Source organism: Rhinolophus hipposideros (genome assembly GCF_964194185.1).
Source record: "Rhinolophus hipposideros genome assembly, chromosome: 18".
NCBI lineage: Eukaryota > Metazoa > Chordata > Mammalia > Chiroptera > Rhinolophidae > Rhinolophus > Rhinolophus hipposideros.
This window is the reverse complement of record NC_138064.1, coordinates 46,377,464-46,400,924: the sequence shown is the minus strand read 5'-3', so window position 1 is coordinate 46,400,924 and position 23,461 is coordinate 46,377,464. Positions and strand designations below refer to the sequence as shown.

At 40.9% G+C, this 23,461-nt stretch overlaps 1 protein-coding gene across 3 annotated transcripts in view; it reads right to left on the bottom strand.

Annotated features, from left to right (window-relative positions):
- GSAP (gamma-secretase activating protein) overlaps nucleotides 1-23,461 on the bottom strand; it is a 94,474-nt gene that overhangs the window by 16,128 nt on the left and 54,885 nt on the right. For all 3 annotated transcript variants that reach the window (XM_081079189.1, XM_081079191.1, XM_081079190.1), the window contains 8 exons: nucleotides 21,769-21,822; nucleotides 11,343-11,471; nucleotides 10,674-10,732; nucleotides 9,953-9,984; nucleotides 7,559-7,620; nucleotides 3,090-3,185; nucleotides 1,734-1,804; nucleotides 1,167-1,261 (listed from right to left, as the gene is read on the bottom strand). In XM_081079189.1, coding sequence (XP_080935315.1) covers nucleotides 1,167-1,261; nucleotides 1,734-1,804; nucleotides 3,090-3,185; nucleotides 7,559-7,620; nucleotides 9,953-9,984; nucleotides 10,674-10,732; nucleotides 11,343-11,471; nucleotides 21,769-21,822 — 598 coding nt within the window. The remainder of the gene's footprint in view (nucleotides 1-1,166; nucleotides 1,262-1,733; nucleotides 1,805-3,089; nucleotides 3,186-7,558; nucleotides 7,621-9,952; nucleotides 9,985-10,673; nucleotides 10,733-11,342; nucleotides 11,472-21,768; nucleotides 21,823-23,461) is intronic.

Below are 23,461 nucleotides of genomic sequence, written 5' to 3'. Positions count from 1 at the left end.
TAGAGGGTATTCTGGTAAGTGAAATAAGTCAGACAGAGAAAGACAAATATCGTATGACATCACTTATACATAGAATCTAAAGTACAAAATAGATGAACAAACAAAACAAAAACAAACTCATAGATACAGAGAACAAACTGAATGTTGCCAGATGGAAAGGGGGTAGGGGTGATAGGTGAAAAGGTGAAAGGAATTAAGAAGTACAAATTTCCAGTTAGAAAAATATAGTGTCATGGGGTTGTAAATTATAGCATAGGGAATACAGTCAATAATATTGTAATAACTATGCATGGTACCAGACAGGTACTAGGCTTATCAGAAAGATCACTTCATAAGATGTCTAATCACTATGTTGTACACCTGAAACTAATATATTGTACGTCAATATAATTGAAAAAAATTAGAGTTAAAGAATTATGTAAAAAATATATTAAAAACTGGCTAGTATATATTATGTCACGATAGCTATCATAAAGCTTACATCAGGACTTTTACATAATGAACATAAGGCAGGTAGTTTAGAGCAAACAGGAGCTCATTTGCCTCTTATAATGATTATTGATTTACATGCATATCTGTGCAACCAGACTTTTGTTAATTTTTGACTGCTCTAATTTCTAGCACAGTATCTGCATGTAATAATTGCTCAACAAATGTTTGCTGACTGAATGAACAAATGACCAATTAATTGAATGACTGCATACACATGTGCCAAGGGTGTCTGGAGGCCATATTTGATCCTGTTTCAAAATCCTAAGGGAAATGTTTAGCTTCCAAGCTTGTAAACCTCAGCTTAGTTTTAACATCCAGACAGGCCCACTTCCTTCTGTACATTAATTTTCTCAATCAGAGAAACTAGGCCGCAGACAGACATCAGAGAAAGCTCTCCTGAATCAGCTCCACTAGTTCAAAGTATCCTAGAAAGTTGCATGGGGACCAGTCTAGGCTCCCTAAAGTTAGTGACAAGCTACAGTATAGTTTAATAATCAGGGGCGATCTGGTCAGCAGAGACCCATCTCAGGCCCATTTCTCACAGTGACACAAAACACAGTTTCTCAGACACAGGAGGTCTTATCCTTAAACTCACAATGTCCCAAAGTTCAGGGACCGTGTGAAGAAGAAAGAAAAAAGTTATTACAACACAGGATAAAAGAGCCAAGACTTACCAGGAGGCAGAGGTAAAAACAAACTGTTAGTAGCTTCCAAAATCCTGGTCATGATGTGGAAGACTGAAAATTCAGCAACACTAGCCTGCCTATCACTGGGGAAAAAAACCAAAGCAGCGTGTCAGCCAAGGAGCTCATCTCAAAAAACCCATTTATCTAAGCAGTGGCTCTGTGTTCCACATCCAGATGGAATTCATGCTAATTGCAAAAGGCTATGCCCTGTCAAAAGCCTCAAATTATGATGGTGACCATCAGCCTCATGCCTAGAATCTAACCAGACAGCAGGCATGTAAACGATCAATTGTATTAACTCAAATTCCCCTTCTTGGCAGTACTGAGCTCATGTGCTCCCTCCCTTCTCATCAACCACATGCCAAGGAAAGAGGATGGGTGAAGTAACAGGGACATAACTTTCAATGCCAAGTACAGAACTGAGACAGACAGTGTCAGGGCTGGTGAGAATTGCTTCCAATTGTAAATTTCAAAAAGGCTTTGCTAAAGCAGGCAGCAATAGGAGTTACTTTGGCTCTCTGCACACCATGATAAGATAGATAAATACTTGCGTACAAGTGGAGAACCCAGGGATGAAGATTATGTTTCCTCCAACTGGTTTCCAGTACTTGGCAAATGAGATCCAGCTGGAGAGGAAAGAGCCTGTTAATCTCTGCTCATTCCCTTTCTCTAAGGTCCCCTACAATCACCCTCCCCAGCTCTGAAGGCATGGTCAGCGCAGCTGGCATTCAGGCTGTGGCCAGACACAGAACCAGCCTTTCTGAGATCAGTTCTAAGGCACTGGAATCCTCAGAACATGGAAACACTGAAAATGCACCCCCAGAGTCTAACAGAACACCCTCTGTCTATGCAGGCGGCACCCCAGCTAAGCTCCCCAGCCTGGTTAACAGGCCTTCAATTACAGGCCCTTGTCTACCAGTGAATGTCAAGTGCAACTGGGTTTGCTTTGGGCATTGTTATGTGAGCTCCTCAGGATAGTTCTATGCAAAGAGAATTATTTAAGAAAAGTTCATTATAGAAATAAATATCAATATATGAGAATACCAACCTCTTCTAATATATTAAAAACTAGGAAACTCAAACCTTACTGTAAAAATTCAAAGACATCAAAATACAGATATTAATGACTACAATAGAGACAGAACTTTTCAAATTAGAGCGCCATGTCAAATAAATTTAATCTTCCAAAGTTCAAAGCAAAAGTATAGGTTTGCACACTGGTTCCTTTACATATTGGTCTTAACCAAACTGGGAGAAATGCAATGTTCTTTCTGTGTATTTAAATATTTTTAGAAATTTCCCCAGCATATCATTTCTAGGTTCTAAGCAGTGTCAGGCCTCAATTCCATGTGCTTTTTAAAAGACTCAAGGCACCTTAACATCACTTCTATTTCCATATGAACTGGTGTCCTTAATTTGGATCACACACAAGTTCAATAAGCAGCTACCTGGTAAATGAGCTGCCAATATAATCAGATTCGAATGTGGTAGTAGTTACACAACTGCCCTGGAATCTGGCCTAATTGGGCTGTTGGAGCTAATTAAGAATTGAAGTGCAAGTTCTCTCATGTCTGCATAAAACTCCATGTTCAGAAATCATTACCTGTGTTTAATAAGGAACTGGAAGATGCCAAGATGTGAACATTTGGCAACCATGCTAAATCCATCACTGTTCTATGCTTTCATGAGCCTATCGTCACTATTTGAAGTGCAATAAACCACTTTCAAAACCAAGTTCTCATTGTTTGGGGTTCCCCCTCCCGCCCTTTCCTCAAGCTATAACACTAGATATACTGGTTTGAGGGTAGGAGAACTCCTACCAAAACCCTAATCTGGAATACATACTTTACCACATACTGGAAACTACATATCAGGGGCCAAGGGGTGAAGAACAAAAAAAACAAAACCAACCAGTTTTGAAACATAATCCAGAGCCATCTGTTCAATTTTCTTCTTTTCTACGCCCTGTAGGTGTCTCAAAAGATGGTCTTTTAGTTCAGACACCATCTGAAAACAGGATATGGATTATATAAGTCACAATGTACACACTCACACCGGCAACTGGTTGAATAGATCCACTTATTAACATTCCTTATCAATATGAAACATATTAGGTCTGAAGATCCCTCCAGCAGAAATACATAACCCTCGGTCTTCTTCTGGTGGGCATAACTCAGGGGGCACCAATGTTTTCCTTAAGAGCAACCGCTTGTGATTCACTCAAAGCCCAGAGAGCAACTGAGAGTCAGGCTCCAGGGCCTGCTGAGAAACAGGAAACGTATTGGGTACCTCCCTCTGCACAGTGGCTGGAGACACTCCACACAGCACACGACATGCAAAGGTAATGAAATCTCGTATTCATTCTAGTGTCTCCAGCCGGGCTTGTTTCTACATCTGCTCTGTTCTGATCATCCTTGGGGATCCCCAATCAGCATGGCATTCCCAGCCCTCCCCACCTTTCGCTTTTCTCCTTCTCCTCCTTTCTCCTTTTTTTCTCCCTTTGCCCAGCTCACTGCTCAGCTAGAAACTCTCCTGGCTACAGAGATCTTTGCACCAATAAACAGCCCATGAGAACTGCACAACTGACATCACATGTGCGCACATCTATTTTAGCACATTTAACTATAGGACACCCTGAGTAAAACTTTGCCCATGGCATCCTGGGCCAAAACAGAGTGGTATATTATTTCAGTTCAGTCTACTGCATGTGCTAATGGATCAAGCTTTAAAAAACAATATTTTCTTTTTGTTTAAGATACAATGCATCCTTTTTTGTGATTTCCAATTTTTCTATAATAACCATAAAGAGATAACAAATGTAAATCACCTGTATAATGCTGCCATCTACATTAACATTTGGTTTTTTGGTTTTCCTTCTTCCTGGTGTTGTGTGAGGTGGCCTGCGGGGTCTCTGTTCCTGCTCCCCACATAAGAACACAGGATATGGCTAGGCCAAAAAGGAACAGCCACGGAGCCATAGATAGGGGAGTCATACCATTATAGTCTCACTGGAGGCTGGATCCACATGACCTGCAACCTGCTGTCCGTTTCTCTGCCTGCCAACCAACCGACTGACCAACCAACACAGCCGCGGCAATTATATCAGTGGCTAATTGGCTAACTGGTTACAGGTGACGGTCCATTAGCTACAGCTGACGGCCATCTACTACCCAAGTCAGCACCCCTCCATGTGAGGCTGAGAGCCTGGAAACTGCTCTCTGGGATTCTGTCCTCACACTGGTGTGACACTCATTCTTGCGTTTTGTCATCTGTTTTTCATGTAATAGTTTATGTCATTAAGTATTCTTTACCACACTAGTTTTAATGGCTGCACAGTATTCAATTTTACGAAAGAACTATAACTGAATTATTTATTCCCTTCTTGTACATATCAGATATTTCTTTCAATACTGTTAATAATATCAATTTTACGAAAGAACTATAACTGAATTATTTATTCCCTTCTTGTACATATCAGATATTTCTTTCAATACTGTTAATAATATCAATTTTACGAAAGAACTATAACTGAATTATTTATTCCCTTCTTGTACATATCAGATATTTCTTTCAATACTGTTAATAATATCATTAAAATTCCTTACATGAAAGTTGTTTGTCATATCCCCAATTCTTTTGTCACACTAAATTCCTAGAAATGGATTTTGTTGGTTCACACACTTAAGGTTTGTGGTGATACTGCCCACCGTGGCTGCACTAATTCTCAACTGCCGGGCGTGAGGCTGTCCAATTCCCTGTGCGCTACTTTGCTACTACGACATTTAAATTGTCGTCAATTTTCCTATATGTCTAAGTTAAATAATACGAGGTTTGACAATTATGCTCATAACCTTGTTGCAACGATGTTGCTAACCTTTTTTTGATATCAGAGGGATTATTCATTATGAATTTGTCCCAACTGGACAGTTAACATAGTTTTCTGTTTGGAAGTGCTGAAAAGGCTGTGTGAAAAAGTTAGACGACCTGAACTTTTCGTCAACAATTCATGGCTCTTGCATCATGACAATGCACCAGCTCACAAGGCACTGCCTGTGAGGGAGTTTTTAGCCAGGAAATAACTTTATTGGAACACCCTCCCTACTCACCTGATCTGGCCCCCAGTGACTTGTTTCTATACCCAAAGATAAAGGAAATATTGAAAGGAAGTCATTTTGATGACGTTCAGGACATCAAGGGTAATACGACGATAGCTCTGATAGCCATTCCAGAAAAAGAGTTCCAAAATTGCTTTGAAGGATGGACTAGGCGCTGGCATCAGTGCATAGCTTCCCAAGGGTACTTCGAAGGTGCCCACAGTGATATTCAGCAATGAGGTATGTAGCTCTTTTTCTAGGATGAGTTCACAAACTTAATTGTCCGACCTTTTAAGTTAAAGGAACTTAAAAGCCATTCCCTATTTCAATACTATTTTACTATCTACTTATTTTACTCAAATTCTTTCACAGTTAAATATTTTATATTTCACACTCTTTAACCTATCTGATATTTCTGTTGGCTTATGGTATAAAGTGGTGGTATTTGGGATAGGAGGAATCTAACTTAATTTCTTTTACAAAGAGGCAAACATTGACTGACTTATTAAAAATTATTTCTTTCCACGTTGATTTTTAAATGCCTCATGTAACATATGCTAAAGATTCTAATTTAAACTAGAGTCTACTGACTGTCTATTTTTGTACAAGCACCATGTTGTTTCTGTCACTGGAGATCAACACATTCAGACCTCTGGTGATGCCAGTCCCATGTCTCTTAACTTCATCAAGTGAATCAGTCAACTGTCACAAATTTTATTGGCTTTTTGCTTGTAATGTTATTAAACCTAGATGTGAAGGACTTGGAAATGGGTATTGTTTTTCATTATCTTTTCTAATTGGTTAATCCTAATTAAAAAAAGAAAATAGATATAGAATCATCAGCTTACTAACTTGCTCCTTATTTTCCATTTATCCAATGGGTTATTTTGTTTGTTGCATTATACAATCTTATAATCTTCTTTTGTTTCTTATTGCATTGGCTAGAATTTCCAGAACCATGTGAAATTTTAATGAAAATAGCAAGGATCCTTAACTTCTTTCTGATTTTAATAGGAATATCTCCAAAGTTCCATTAAGAAGGATGTTGGCTATTAGTAGGAGATTATTCTTTGTCTTATTGACTTAGTGTATTCCAAGGTTGGAATTTCACTTTTATCAACTTTTAGCACTTATAAAGATTATCATTTTTCCTCTTTCACCTAGTGATGTAATAAATATATTTCCCGATATTATTAATATATTTCCTAACATTAAGCCTTTCTACAAAGAATCCTACTTGGCCACATTATATTTTCAAATATACCACTAGAAAGTATTTTCTTTTCCTTTTTTTTTTTTTTTTTTTTGGTAAGGAGGGCACAGCTCACAGTGGCCCATGTGGGGACTGAACCGGCAACCTCGGTGTTAGCAGCACCATGCTCTAACCAAGTGAGCTAATAGGCCATCCCTGAAAGAATTTTAATTAAGCTTGTGAGTACTATATTCATAAGGAAAAGTGGCCATTGTCAGATTTTGGTTTTAAGGTTATGCTGGCTTTCAAAGTGTTTAAGAAACTTCCCATCTTTTTTCAAAAACACTTTACATAGCATGGGAATGACCTGGTCCTTAAAAGTTTGGGAGAACAAACTCACCAAATAGCTTGGGTCCTTTTTTTGGAAAGAATCTTTGACATTTTTTCAAATTATTTTATGGTTATTGTGCTTTCAGCTCTTCTATTTCTTCTCGGCTCAAGTTTGGTCATTCTATTTGCCAAGGAAACTTTAACTAGATTTTTTAAGTGTATGAATATGTATTTCTACATATTTTTCTCATATTTTTTAACTTGCCATATCTAATCCCATGCCTGAGCCTGCACAGTATTAAAAATATTTCATTACTTTCCAGGTGTCTCTAATCAGTCTTTTAAAGATTTTGGATTTATTTGCCAATTCTGCTCTTCAATTAATTTATTTTGATTTATATTTCTTTCATCTCCTTAGTAGTAGGACTTCTTGAGAAACAATACTTTATTCTGTTTTATTTTAAACCCCAAATACAAATCCATAGAGATTTTGTTTTTTCCTCTTTTTTTAAACAGTCTCAATGATGTACATTTCCTTATGTTGTTTTGAAATTATGTATTTATTAGGGTGATTGATTAATGCATATCTCCCCAACTAGACATGAGGGGCAGAAATCCTGTATGTGTTCCTTACTACACATAGGGCCCACAGTGGCTGGGCACAGCTAAGTGTTTGAAGAACAAGGTTAGAATGAGAGGACAGTCTAGCTATTTTCTTGGAGCCCATCATTTGCCAGCATCCCAACAGCCCACAGACCACTCACCAGCCCCACAAGTAGCCTCTGCGGGTTGTCTTCCTCCTGGAAGAGGGGTGCCAATCTTGGCTCTGAAATTAAACAGAGTGATTGTCAAGCAGGGTCGTTCACAGAAAATGGGCTAGAAGAAGAGGAATCAGCCTGGGTTTCCCTTCCCTGAGTCATAACACTTCCCTGATAGATGAGAATTTTTCATCAGGTAAGTGTGACCTGCAAGCTAAACTTGTCACTCAAGTGACACACGAAGAGCTCTGTGCAACAGAGGGAGGTAGAGACAAAGGAAGGATGGATAGAAGGAAGGGAGGGAGGGAAGAAGAGAGAGAGGGAGGGAGGGAGGGAGGGAGGAAGGAAGGCATTTTCCAATACCTACAGGCTCTGACTTTGATTTTTCTTCAACACAAAAACTCACTGCTGTCTAAGAACCTCTGCTTCACTGGAGACAGAGTGACCTGGGCCCTCTCTTAACCTTAAGGGGCCATAACCCAGGGACAAGGACTCGGCAGAGGATCACATAACTCCCTTCTGACCTCCCCCATAGTTCAGTGTCTTTGGAAGTTACTAAGCTGAGGGGACCAGTCCACTACTGGGGCAATAATAGTAATTGGCACAAGTTATCTGACAGAAAAAGTAACGAGATCAAGATGGAAAAGTGACATCTAAGGTTAAATCAAATGTCACTTTCTCCACCATGATTTGCATAACAGCAGCAAGGCTGAAGGGCAGGCAAACAGACTCATTGGAAGGTCTGCCCTAATGCTCCTTAACTGTTCTTCTTCCCGTTCCAAACACCTAAGGCACAGCAGCGTCGAGAGGGCAGAACCACGCTGGCCTGTGGGCCAACTCCTTGTGGGAGGGCATGGATGCCTCTCCACTTCTCGGGAGAAATCCTATCTGGATCCTACACAACCTTCATAAGTAAGATGAAATCATTCAGACCTTGAGCCCAGTAGCCCTGAATTTCACACGGAGGGTTCCGTTTCTGGCAGTGATGGCGTTCTCCCTAGGAAACTAGCACGAGCAAAGCACATGAGAGGAACGAGCAAGTTCCCAAAAGTGCGTCAGGAGAGAATGACTAGTAACAGGATACAGGCAGGCCTGAAGGACAGGAGCAGAAGGTGCTCAAACGGGGGGACGGAGGGTGGTCACAACACAAGCATGCACCAGACTGGCAACGTTCCCCATATTGCAAAACCCCTGAATCACACCCCGGGGCACTGGGCAGGACTCCTGCCATCTGCTCCTGCCTGGTGCTAGTGGCAGAAACTCTGGCTTCAGATTTGCATAACCTGGAAACAGGGCCAGGGGCTGGTTCCCTCAGGGCCAGATGACAAGTTCACCGTCACAGTTCACGTAGGTTGTGTAACAGTTGCAGAATGTGCAGCAACACACTGTATAAAATAGTTTCCGTTAGGGTCACCCAACACATACCTAAACATTCAGGCCCATAAGACAGAGGTGCGATATAAAACAACAGCTATTTAAATAGAGGCTGACCTTTATCAGCCATGAGAGAGTCCCACCAACAAAACCACAAAAGGGTTCATCTCTGAATATGCTTAGCACTCTCTTCTTCCAGTTCCATCCAGCTAAGTCCCTCTCGTTTGTCAAGACTCTGCCCCAACCATTCCCAGCAGTGAGCTAGCCCCTCAGCCTTGCACCCCGAGATGACGTAACACCTGTCACCTGGTTTAGAAATTGTGTGTTAGCATTTCTTCCTCATATACTAATGATAAAGCAGCCACCTCAGGGAGCCCACATGTGCCAAGCGTTGCACTAGGTGCTATAAACATGACCCCATTTACTCTCATTTTCGCTCTGCCCTTGCCCTGAGCAGGACCACACAAAATGGATAAACGGCTTGCCCAAGCGCACATGTTAGCACATGGCCAAGCTGGAATTCAAGTCCAGTTCAGCCTGGCTCCCAGCCCATGCTCTTTTCTCACAGCCACAGGACCCACCAGGCGGCTGCTCATTTTTGCATCCCCATGACCCAGTCCAGTGAGTACCCAAGTGTCAACCAACACAAAAGGAGCACAGAAGTCACAGGCCCTCGTAAGATATGACAGCTGGAGAGGAAGCGTCCCAAAGCCAAGGGGATTGCATCCTGGGTGTACAGCCAGAGGGCCTGTTCATGAGATCACACCTATGAGGACAAAGAAGGAAAACCAGAAGGCCACCAACACTCAGGGACTCCTGTAGCAAAAGCACACTCAGCAGCTGTCCCTGAAGGTTCTGGTGCCAAGACACATGTGGAAGGAGCCGGGTGACTATTCTGGCGGGAAGACATTGAGAGGGAGCTGCCCTCATCACACTGTGGGAAGTGATCTTCCTGCCAACCCACAGTGGAAGGAAGAACAATGTTATAAACAAAACACTGGCTGAAATCCAGAAGGCTTCTCTTACCCAAACTCCTTGCTTCTAGGTTAGAAATCACCCTACAAAGAAAGTAGCCAATGTTATTCACACAGGAAACATTAAAAAAAAAAAAAAAGAAGAAAAAAGAAAGCCACACACCATACAAAGATGTCCTTTAAAAACCCATAAAACCACTGCAGAAACTCGGGCTGCTAAAAACCTCAAAAACTTTAATCAACTTGGCAAAAGCCACATTAGGCAATTATAAAACTCAGTCTTTTAGTGCAAATAATGGCAATAATTTACAACAATTGCAGCTCTCAGTTATTGGAAATAATGGGAACAGAAAATAGAACAGAGGTTGGAATGGGGCCTGTACTTGTAGTACTGAGATGACTCACTATCCAGAAAATCTGCTTTCAAAATAAGAGGAAGCTCACCAGCCCGCCCACTAACACTTTTCTCAATCAGCCTCCTGCCTGTACCCGCCTAAAGGGCTCCATTAATAAGAGCTTCCTTTATCCCTTCTCCCTGATAAATCATCCAACTTCAGGATGCAAGTTTGTAACGTTTAACAGATAAACTTTTCCCACTAGAAACTCCAGCCTCAAACTCCAGAATAGGGCCCAGTGGCTGCATTCATTAAACTGACAGCATCATTTTTGCTGAGGATACACAAAGAAAGTAGCTACTTCCATGAAAGGTAGCTAACAAAATAACTGCAAGAGATAATCATATTACAGATACAATAATCCCTAACTTTACTTACTTGATTGCATTATCAAGAATATTCCTCACATACACTTTGGATCTTCTTTTTCCTGTTTTCTAGGAGTGAGAACATGTCAGAGGTGTGAAAGGTGAAGATTTTGTGGGTGACATTTTTCGCAACACAGACATAATGTAATACAATTAAGAGTTTCAGAAAAAAGAAATACTCTTTCCAGGTAAACAGGTAAAACACCTAGATTCTTAGAAAACTGTTTCAAAAATGTTTTATTTTGAAACTATTATAGATTTACAGGAAGTTGCAAGTCAAGAATATGTGATAGACCACAACACTACAACCATACACAACAATGCTACAGAGAGATCTGTTACTCTTTACCCAGTCCCAGCCAGTGTTTACAACTTATACAGCTACATGGAGCACACTATCAAAGTCAGAAAACGGACACTAGTACAATGAGTGTGTAGTTCTATGTTGTTTTATCACACGCATAGATTCATGTACCAACACAATCAAGATGCAGAACTGGTCCATCACCCCAAAGAAGCAACAGAGAAGCCCCTCTGTCTGCCTAGTGAGAGATGAGTAGTGCCTGGCAATGGGGAGAGTGCTGCAAATGTAAGCCAGCCTGACATCTCACAGGTATCACCTGGGTCTAATACACCATTGCTTTTGCTTCTTGTGTTGTTCTCATGAATCCACACATACCTCTTCCGAGATCAGGCTGTGCCACTCTCTCCTGACCACGCTGTTGTTATAGTGTAAGGGTGGCTTGGAGTACTTGACATATTCCAGGTGGAAGTTCAGTTTTTCCCAGTAGTCTTGAAAGCTACGCACCTGTAGGAAACAAAAACATCAGCGAGCTGGAGAGGCGGGACGTGTTGGCCAAACAACCCAGGAAGAACCATGCCTTCCTTGCTACAAAGCTGGGCATGCCTCTGTGGGGACAAAGCCCCAAAAAGCAGTATCCAGGCTCTTGGCCTCACATAGAAAAGTGCTGGCTCAGGTAGTAAATGGCCATCAACTGTGATTGGATGGCCATCAGCTGTGATTGGATGGCCATCAGCTGTGGCTAGTTGGCCGTCAGCTGTAACCAGTGAGTCATTGGCCACTAATATAACTGCCGTGGCTACACTAGCAGAAAATGGGGGCTAGCAAGAAGATGGTGGCTGGCAAGCGTGGACTGCTGTTAGGACGGCGGGTTGCAGATTATGTAGATCCTGCTTCCTGTGTCTCCAGCCCAGCCGCCAGCGAGAATATATTGGTTTGACTCCCCTAGCTATGGCTCCGTGGGTGTTCCTTTTTGGCCTCACCATATCCTGCGTTCTTATGTGGGGGAGCAGGAGCTGAGACCCCGCAGGCCGCCCCGCATGACACATGGCGCAGAGACCAGGGTCCCCTGCGTGACAGCCTCACTTCCTCAGCTCTTGTGTGGCAGCATTTCGGAGTGAATACTTCCCACGAAGGATGGCATTCTCATCCTGATAGGAATTCTAAAATAGACTTAGAGTCTTGCCTTCCCCACTTCCTTTTCTACCCCCTTTTACACAGAGAGAACCATTGCTCACCTCTCCAGACTGGTATGACTCCCCTGGGTTAAGGCTAAGCGGGTCAGCCTATGTTAAACACACAAGTCATTTCCTCCCCAGAGACTCGTTTTTTTCTGATTTAGGTTGTATCAACAATGCTATGTTCAGTCAGAGAATATTCATAAGGTTTGGAGTACATAGATTAGGCTTACTTTCCTGCTAAGCTTATTTACTTATTTACTAGATTTTTTTCCAAACCAGGAATCAGAAAGGTGCAGTGACCTAGTTTCACATTCAGTTGTCAAATACCTCAGAACAAAATAGTTGACATCCTGTCTAGGTCTTTGGCTGATTTATATAATTGTACTACCCTGAGCAAGAATATATCCATTGTATTTATTTTTAAATTAAACACAATAATAATATATTTTTTAATGTTGAAGGATATACTGACAAATTGTTTTTGTTTTGTTTTTTAAGTCAAGCAACCAGCAGATTGGCTAAAAGGATAGTATATTCTAAGATGGTGAGAGCGGGCAGGCCCGGAGAAGAGCAGTTGCTCCAAATTGTTTTTTGTGTTTTTTTTTGTTTTTTTAAATCAATGAAGATAGATCTATGATACACACTTTCTTGCCCAAAATTTGCATTTATAAAAGATTTGACTGGGGCAAAGGGTGCAATGTGTGGCCATAAAACAAAGTAGCTAAACCTATTATGGTAACAGACTTGGCTGTATTGCAACAAAAAAAGAGAACTTAAAGTGAAATATGCCTCAATCAAGACAAAAAGCCCTTATGTTAAATAACAGCACTATTATGTTAAATGTTAAATAATAAATACATTCTCCAAATTCTTATTGAAAGGACAGTCACAATTGGTTTAAAATGGATTTTGGACGATCAGTAAAGTGAGTTACACAATAATGTTAACTTGATGTTTTAGAAGCCTAAAAGGCCAGTCCAGCCAAAATCCCTTCTCACAAAGACAGGAAAAACTATTTCCAAGAAAGTGTCATTTCTAGGGGAAATCAGAACACTGGAGTCAGGGCACACTCCCCATTTGACCTACCTCACTCACCTTTTCTATAACTTTCCATTTCTTTATACCTAATGTACCTTTACCCTCTGGTATTCCTTGTAATGAAAATAATAGTAATAATGATAATAATAACAATACTGAAAGCCAATCCTGCTCACTTTGGGCAGTTAGGCCTCTGACACAAGTCACTACAGCTTTCTTGCTATTTTTACCTCTGGGTTCAGACACACTAGGTTCAGACATACTGCCAAAAGCCGGAAAACTCATTGGTGTTGTGGTGACATCTTGTGGTCAGTTACGCTATTAGCTCTGCCTGCTTTGCCGCCAGTTCCACCGTGTGGTCGGCCCGACCCTACCCAGGACAAGGTGTGGGAAGGGAAGCTGGTGTCCTGCCTGTCACAGGGCCTCTTCGCCTCAGGCCAAACGCCATCCTCCTGTCAGAAGAGCCCATCACACACTTCCGCTGCAGTGCCAAGGAAATGATCTCTCCCAAAATGACCTTCCTTCTCGCTCCCCCATTAAAAAAAAAATCCCTTTTCTCAACTGAGAATAAACCAATTAAATAAGTCCATAGACAGGCTTATTGAACCTTCTTGAAAGGGGCTCATGAACCCACTGACTGTATGTAAAATGGAGTGCGTGTTTGTTTGAGCGCTTTTCTGGAAAGAATGTCTACAATTTGCACCAGATTTTCAAAGGAATCCATGGCCTGAAATAGTTCAAAATCATTGTGTTCGAAGGAAAAGGATCTAAGTTTAAAACAATAACAACAACTTACAAAAGAAACACTGTTAGCCAAAATCCCCAGAAATACTTCAATATAAATTTATAGGTCTTTCAAGGCAGTCACTGCACTGGATGTTGTACCATAGCTAGTAAAGGGCGCCCAGAGAAAAACAATTAGTGGCACATGTCACTATGTGGTATCTACTAGATAAGTGATGCAACTTTTTAAGTTATGAAAACACAGAGATCACTGTGAATTGGGAGGTCTATTTGGAAGCCTGCTTAATACATAAGACCCAGCGGATGAAAACGGATTTGAGTAATGAAGGATAAGGACAGGATGTCCCAGGTGGGGCTCGTGGGAAGTGAGGAAGACTGAGAGCTCCAAATGTGGATTCTGGGTTTAGATCAGAGGCAGAGCATTAGAGGAAGCAGAGAAAACAACCAAATAACACTTCATTCCCTAGGGGGAAAACAGCCTCTAGAGCTGACTCCAAACTTCACCTGGGTTCCACCCCTTAGAGATTTACCTGGTGGGGTGTCACCTGAGCCCCGGCCCCCATGATTCTAACACTCAGCCAGGGCTGAGAACACGCTTGAGCATGTCCAGTAATCCTAGTCTTCCTCCCACCCTCAAACATTTTCCTCAATCTACACCTCTAGTTTAAAGGCTGGTGAAAAACCGACTGTCTGAAGACTTGTGATTGTGTTGTTGAATGCTAGGAGACAGCACTGAAGAGGGGTTAGGGCCCACCTGTGAAGGATCTCAAATGCCAAGTGAAGCCAGAGAACAAAAGCCAAGTGAATGCCAGTATGCTCATTAAGCCAGAGAACAAAAGAAGCTCCAAGATAAAATTTTAGGTGTTGTAACACAGTATGGTGGGGAGAGGGAGGAGGGGCTGCACCATCACATCCTCACAGCCAATCTGGGAGTACAGAAAACCGCTCTGATCAGTCAACTAGCACTTAGGGAACTAAGTGAGCGACAGGCACCACCTTTATTCAACAACTGAGCAACGTGAGAGCCCAGCGGCCAGAGACGCACACTGCCAGCTACTTGAAGAGCTCATAAGGCTTTAAAATATACAAAAACGCTTTATAAGACAAATACCCATGAATTCAACTACTTCTGGGAGACTTGGTGTTAGAAGCCATCAGATACTCGAGAAATGATCCAAAAGCACTTCCCTGCACAAGCGGGAGTTTTAAACTTTGATTTTGAAAGAAGTCTCTTCTTGAGAAATAATGTTTTTTTGTCTCTTAGGATGACATGAAGTAACTATCACGTGGAGACCATCACAACTATTAACTGAACAAAAGAACCAAAGGGTCACATTAAGGGACAGTTTCCCGCTTAGGATTTGGATTGCCCGTTGATTTAAAAAACAAACAAACAAACAAACAAACAAACACCCTGTGATACTGGCTCATTCACAAATTACTGGCAGGAAAAAACATCTGCCTTTCATTTCTAAACGACCCTCCCACTTTGGTCCTCAGTCTTCTGATTAACCAGCATCTTCTTACAACAGAGGAAGCCAACTCAGAGAGAACCTTTATTCTCTGTGTCAGCGCTCAAAGTAGCGGAGCTGAAGCATTAGTCTACTTTTCTGTTCAGTGGATTCTGTCTCAGTGTCAGCTTTTACTTGCAGCCCAGAGAAATAGTGACCTACTACCTCCAACACGAACAGAATAAAATAGAAACATCTGTGTCCACAAAGCTAGCCAGGCACCTACCAAGCCAGGTGCTCTGAACTGGGCCGCCCAGACCCAGGACAAGTGACTGGAACTCCTGAGGCTTCCTGTAAAGGGGACTGCCTATTGCAAGTTCTCCTATTTATAAACGGACTTCCTCTTTCTTCCCAACATCTAGTTAAAAAAATAAAATCTCTCTTCTTTGCCCAGCAGGGTAGTTCTCTTACCATTTTTAGTGGGCTGGATTTTTTAAATATAATCACTAAATATGGCTCTAAATTATTCCATCCCACAATTAGCATATACCCTGAGAAAGCCAAGGCTAAGGTATTCCCCTCCTCTCAACCTTAAGAACTAAACATTATATCTCCAATGAAAACTATGAGTAAGAGCAGCATAGCCGAGTGGCTGGTAGGAGAGAAACAAAAACAAGAATCTTTGACCCTGAGCCTTTTCCGCAATTTCATCATCTGGGAAGTAAACTGAAGGTATCCCCATCTCCACACACGACAGCAATGAATTTATCAGCCTGGTACTGTGTTTCTAATAAGTAGTGTTTCTTTGTAGCATCATAAAATTAAGTTTCACAATATTAATTGAATTTAACTCACTGTCTCAGAAAATATGTTGGATAGGAAAAACGCTTGTTTTCTTTACAAGTCTACTCACAGAATACTTCACTTCTGGTCACCAAAAGTGGGGGTGTTTTTCCCCACATCCATCGATTCTCCAACATCAGCTGGGTGCCCTACAATTTATTTAACTTAATTCTGACACTACCTCCCTAGAGATAGTGTTAAATCCCCCAGGTTAAGGATTCAGTCCCACACAATTTGCCCCTTCTTCAGATGCCAATAGCAAGTACAGGTTGTCACCTGGGCTTCTGACCGACAGTCTACAAATTGGAGGTTCCCAGAACCCTTCTTTGGGTTCAATAATTTGTTAGCGTGGTTCACAGAACTCAGGGAAACAGTTTGCTTACCATAAAAGATACAACTCAGGAACAGCCAGATGGGAGAGATGCTAGGGCAGGTATGCACATGTGGGAAGGCGCTCGGAGCTTCCGTGCCCTCTCCAGGCACACCAACCACCCTCCCTGTACCTCCACCTGTTCATTCGGCCCAGAAGCTCTCCAAACCCCTTCAGTTAGAGTTCTTTACGGAGGCTCCATTACTTAGGCACCATTGATTAAATCATTGGCTATTGGTGAATGAACTCCATCTCTAGCCACTCTCACCTCGGGATGTGGGGAATTGGGTGTGGCTGAAAGTTCCCACCCTCTAATCACATGGTTGGCTCTGGAGGCCACAGTCCCACCCTTAGGTGCTTTCCAACAGTCACCTCATTAACATAAACTCTGGTGTGGATTTAAAGGGGCTTGTTATAAATAACAAAGGACATTCTTCTCACCTCTGTGCTCTGGAACTATTTCAGGAACTGGGAACAAACAGCAAATGTTATAACAAAAGATGTTTCTGTAGCTCTTACCACTTAGGAAATTATAAGCTCTGAGCCAGGAACTAGGGATGAAGACCAAATATATATTTCTACTTATAAGACAATATCACATATGTACAAACTGAAATGCGGAAAATTAGTATTTCCCACATAAACAACTGACATTTCTGGTAATGCTACATTGTTGTCTAACAACTCTAATTTTTACAAAAATTGTCAGCTATTACACTGGGATTGCGTGGATATCTAACAAACCTTTTATTTAAGTGCTGGTTGCTGTCTGTATTGGAAGGGTCTTTCGTATTTCACTAAGCTATTAATTATACTCATGCTCTGCCCTGTTAAAACAGTTTTAAAAATTTTTTTTAAGTGAAGAAGCATAATTAAGTAAATAAGTCTCTGAATGCAGAACAGTCCAGGTGTCAACTACTCTTTTAGATGCCCTCCCTTCTGTGTGGCCAATAGTGCGGAGGGACTTTAAGTCTTTCTGGCCTTTCCAGTCTCTGGGTCAGGTGGTTAATAATCTCTAAACAAATGGTTAAATAAAAGGCTTCCTTACTTTATAAAATGAAACTAAAGATGTCTATCTTAAAAAATACTTTGGTAAAAATACTACATTTCTCCATTTGTGGCATTCTCATTCAACTTTTATCTTTATATTCAAGTTTAAGTTATTGTTTCTTTTTTTTAATACATACAAGGTGTGATCAAATAATATGGTGAATGTTTAAATAAAAAATTATTACAGTAAAAGATACATTGCCATTAATACCCTTCAAAATACTCCCCCTCGCTTCAAACACAATTATCCCATCATTTTTGCCACTTTCTGAAGCACTTTCTAGAAATCCTCTTTCGTGAATGTCTTTAGTTGTGCTGTCATGGCTGCCTGGATGTCCTGAATCGATTGAAAACATTTCCCTTTCCTGGTCATTTTGACTTTGGGGAAGAGCCAGAAGTCGCATGGTACTAGATCTGATGAACAAGGTGGAGGAGGACACACCGTAATGTTTTTACTTGACAGAAATTGCTGTACCAGAAGCGATGTGTGACACTGAGCCTTTCCGTTGTGATCACAAAATATGGTGAATGCTTCTGCCAAGTGCCATCCAACGGAAAGGCAGGGATCTTCAATATGGGAAGCAGTGCGTTTAACCTTAGTAACAATGTGTGACAAGTTTCAACTTGTTCGGTGCAGTCAGTCAGGTGTGAACTATGATTGAGACAAGGTGTGTTTTAAAGTGTGTCATAAATCATCCTCTGTCATGACAATGTTCCCTGTCACACATCGATTCTGGTATATGGCAATTTTGGTCAAATAAAAACATTATGGTGTGTCTTCATCCATCTTATTCACCAGATCTGGTACCGTGAGACTTCTGACTCTTCCCCAAAGTCAAAAGGATTCAGGACATTAAGGCAGCTACGACAGTGCAGCTAAAGACACTCAAGAAAGAGGACTTCCAGGACTGCTTCAGAAAGCAGCAAGAACGATGGGATAAGTGTGTTTGAAGCAAGGGGGTGTATTTTGAGGGGAATTAATGGCAATGTGTCTTCTACTGTAATAAACTTTTTTATTTAAACATTCACCATATTGTTTGATCACACCTCATACATGCTTCCTGTGGTTGGACAGTTTTAACAGTTTCTCTTCTCACTATAAAACCAAGGGTAATTTTTAACCTTTTACAAAAGTTGCCACTTCCCTAGAGAAAACCATGTTTTAAGAAGGGATAAAATCATTCTTAGGAAGTTCACTCTCGATGGGATTCCTTTTAAGGCGAAAACCGTGTTTAAATATACTTCTTGTTTCATTTGTTAAATTCTTGTGGAAGTCATTTTATAAAGTCAGGAAGTCTTCTGTCTTTCAGGTAACAATCCTCTAATTTAACTTGTTTATACATCCTAACATGTTCATATATTAAACAATTGTAAACTGCTCCACTTCACACTGAAATGATTTGCAGAGAGAGCAGGAGGAAAGCCTATGCCTGGTTTCATTTTCCCTTCCCTCTCGTGCCTCCTTATCAGGGCATTCATCTACCAAGGAGAACAAAGCAAGTGGTCAGAGTAAACAGAGTTCTCCTGGGCCTCATGGAAAGTCTGGCAGCAAGCATGCGTTCGAGAGGTACCTTGTGCTTCAGGTTATAGGTGCTCAGAGCCATCGGTAAGCATGGCAAGAGCAGTCTGGGGCCGGGAGAGAGGCTCAAGGGTGGGAGGTGCCACTGCAACCAGGTCTGTCACAATATAATTAAGCTGGGACTTGGGGTAGAAGAAGTAGGTCAAAGGCAGCAGCTTATAATGATGGGTGTTATGCTGGTAGAGATGGGGAAACAAATGAGAGAACTCAGGGCAAGATGTCCTGTGAACTGGAAGGTACTGATTAGAGTCTCCCAGGCTGAGTGAGTGGGGTCGGGGTGGGGGTGGGGGAGCTGGCCAAACCAAATCCAGTACCATATTCTCCTGAGCCCAAGGCCAGGCCCAGCAGTATTCCTCTGCCTTCCCCAATGGATCATGTCTGTGAGGAGAGGGCCATGAAAAGATCCACAGTGCAAACTTGTCCTAGGTAACACTTCCTACTAGCACGTGGACACATATGGAATCGCCAAAGAGCTCCCAAGTATGTTTGGGAGTGGTTAATGGGAAACAACCGTCTGCAGGGCCAAATGCTAAAGATAGTTAGGGGAGACGAGAAAAAGTGAGAAGTCACAATGAATATCCCAGGAGAAAAAAAAAGCAAAAACATGAACAATTAAAAACACATCATTTTATATACACACACATAAAAATAGAAGGAAAAAAGAAACCCAAAACCACAGAGTGCAAAATTAAGCTACTTTGTTTCCAAGCAAAGCCAAATCATATTCTTAGAATAAGCAAATGGGTAAAATGTTGAAGAGAAGCAAATGGGAATATCACTCTTATATACTTACTTAACTATTCTGAATGAAAATATACAATGTAGGTAAGATTATAATAAAATTGATAAACTCATGAATCCCTTATAACAGTGTAAATTATCACAACTTTTTTTGAATATCAATTTGGTAATAAGAATCAAAAGCTATAAAAATTTTCATCGTCTTTTACCCAGTAATACTCCTGGGCATTTAACCTTAAGGAATAAATCTAAAGAAAAGCTGTCTGTATAAAAATAGTCACTGCAAAATTATAGCAAATTTTTTAAATGGGGGCTAGAAACAAATGTCCCAAAAAAGAAGAATGATTAAGTAAATTAAGACACAACAACATACTAGAATCTGTGAAGTCATTAGTAATCATAATTATGATGTTTATGTACCAACACGGAATGTATATATTATAATTTGTAATCTTTATTAAGTATCTCTAGATTGCCATTACTACTAGACAAAAATGAATACCTATGACAGAGTCCAAGAGGAAATGGGGAGAAATAGACAGTTGATATGATAGACAGGAGCTGTAGAATTGTGGGTGACATTTGTTTTCTGTTTTAAAATTTCCTCACAAGTTTGTTGTTTGTTCATTAAACACATTATAGGTTTGGCAGATAACTAGTAGAAGCAGGAACAATGAAATGAAAGGATGGAGGCTCTTAACAAGAACCTGTTAAACTATTAATTAAAGCTGTATTTTCCTTGTGTCTTCCTACCTTTGTAGAGGTTCACAGTGGCCCCACACTTCTGCCTAGGAACATCCCTGTAAGTCTCTCCTTAAAAGCACCCTTCTTAGAACCAAAACCAGAACCACTAAACCTGCCCCCATCGGCCCTCTCTCACCTCCAATGCATCACTGTGACCTCAAATGCCCACTTCTTTCCCCCAGCTGTCCAAGTCTGGCCAGCCCCTTAACGATCCAAAAGAATCAAATGTAAATAAAAGGCAGCAGCATACTGAGCTGCCTGCAGCCAGGAGTTGAGATTTCCCAGTACACACCAATCTATAATTAACAGGAGGCAAAGCCAAAAACAACAAAGGAGCTTCAAGAAAACTATGCTAAAATACTCCCCAGTTTTTAACTACATTTGCATTCTTTTCTACTCGCCCACTCCACCCTGCTCGACCTATTGTATTCGGAAACTCTTCTGAAACCACCAGACTGCAGAAAGACAGTCAGAGCAGGAAGGACATAAGTAAAGCTTGACCGAGGCCACATAGAGAGCGGATACAGGACACTCTTGAGAAACAGAAAGGCTGTCCTTAGAACCAGAAGGAAATTAAATAATCCCAGCCAGGTTACTTAATGGTTTTAAAAGTGTGTGTGTGTGTGTGTGTGTGTGTGTGTGTGTGTGTGTGTGTACTTGTATGTTTTGAGGGGGTGACCGCACAAATGAAGTAAAGAACAGCTACCAGGCCCTCTAAAGGTCATTTATAAGAACTCCAGTACTGACTGGTGCGAGGTGTGATAGAAAGTAACTAGTTCTATATGGTTTACATTGGGACCTGTAATTCTCTATTTTCAGAAAACTTCCCTCTTCGAAGGGCATCCCTAAGAACTGCCCTAATATCATCCTTAGTGATTCCTTAACCACTTGGAAAGGGTTTTCTAGAGAACTAGCCCCGCCCCTTACCCTCATCCCCCTGACAGTTCACAATCCCTTTTGGAACCACCATAAGACTCAGGACAGCCAAGTTTTAACTCCAGTGAGAGTGGAGGCAGCAAGGAAGCCACGTATGTCTGTGCTTTTGTCTCTGTGAGGGACTTACCTTCATTAGAGGCAATGCAATCTCTTCCGTCACAAGGGTTATTCCAGGAATTTCCTATGGTGGGAAAAACAGACACACAACTGCTAAACATATCAGTGGCCACAAACTCGAGCCTCAGGAAGTTTTCTGCACAGATAGAAGCTGAGGGCAGCTTCCAGTTTGCTAACCTCTGCTTTAAATAAACCTTGGGGTTTATAAATAACAGTGAACATGGCCGGTCTCTTGCCTCAGGAAGGGAAATAGTCTTTAAAGTTATGATTATAATAGTTGACAGTGTCTCTAAAGGAAAGAAGACTAAAGAAGAACCACAGAGCAAATAGTACATATTGCTTACACATTTGCATTTGCACTACTGGTGTAATCAGAAGGGGGATAGTTTCCATTTTTGTACTCCTTCCTCCCTCTTCTCCTCTTTTGTTTAAATGTACTACATTTGGTCCCACCTCACAAGAAGGAACCAAGATTAACGGGATGCTGGTGTGACTTTAGTGAAAAACTTTTCAGCACCTCATCCTCCCCCATAATTTCAGAGCTAAGAGATCCTCGTAAAGAACTGATGCAGGATACCACAGGGTCCAAAGTGAAGGGCGTGCAGTCCATCGTGGAAATCCCAGTTAGAACATTCTGCTAACTAGTGAGCATTACCACAAGGGTAAACTTCCAGAGTCGTCCTTGACTCACTGTTAGTTTTAAAGTGTGTTTCTATGTGAATTATGTATATTAGCCTCTCAACTAGTCAATTCATCTTTTGTTTCCTAAAAAAGTAAATAATATATGAGAAAATAATTTAGAAGGTGTCATGTAGCTATAAAATCTGGTACTTGTTTACAATTTAAATATCCTGGATCTTACGGATATACAACATTCTTGTGAAAGACGGGATTGCAAAAGTAGAGAAATAAATTTCCAGAACATTCAAGCAATTGAGTTCTCCACCGAGAGAGTAAAAAGCCTGTGATAAGAATCTTTTGTGTGCTTCACTTATCACTACTAAACAACAGAGGATACTTCAAAAAAGCTCTAAAATTTCACTACAGCTTTATATTATGAATAGCATCTTAAAATAGATATAACAACTCACACAGCTACTGTTGAGACAACACAATAAACTTGTTTTGTGAAAAAAATAAGTACAATAACGCTAATTGTTAGCACAGCATAATTCAGGATTATCAATGTGTAAGAACACCATATTTTCTACTATCTTAAAAAAATCCAATTCAATCATTTACAGAAATAAACTTCATACAGAAGTGTGAAATTAATGTTTTTGATTGTGACAAGTGTTTATTAATGGTGTAGCATTAGAGTATTTGCAGATTAAAGAAAGGGGAAAAAATTGGTTTACATCATTGCTAAAGATAAGCATAGATTTATAGAATTTCAGGATTAGAAGAGATCTTTAAGGTAATCTACCTCAACCACAAGAACTTTAAAGCAATGTGGAAAACCCTAAAAAAAGCTTAGCACACAGATGGTTATAACTTTGGGTTTTTTATGTTGTACTTCTTGCAGGATGTCACTCTCTATGTCCACAACTGCTCCTCTGCCACATACTCATGGGAAATGCAAACATGGAGACATGCCTATCAGGCTGACATTATCACACAACATCCAATTAACACATGCTCCATCTTTAAACACAACCCTGGGAACTAGAGGTTGTGTCCCTGCCTCCCAGACCCTGAGCCTG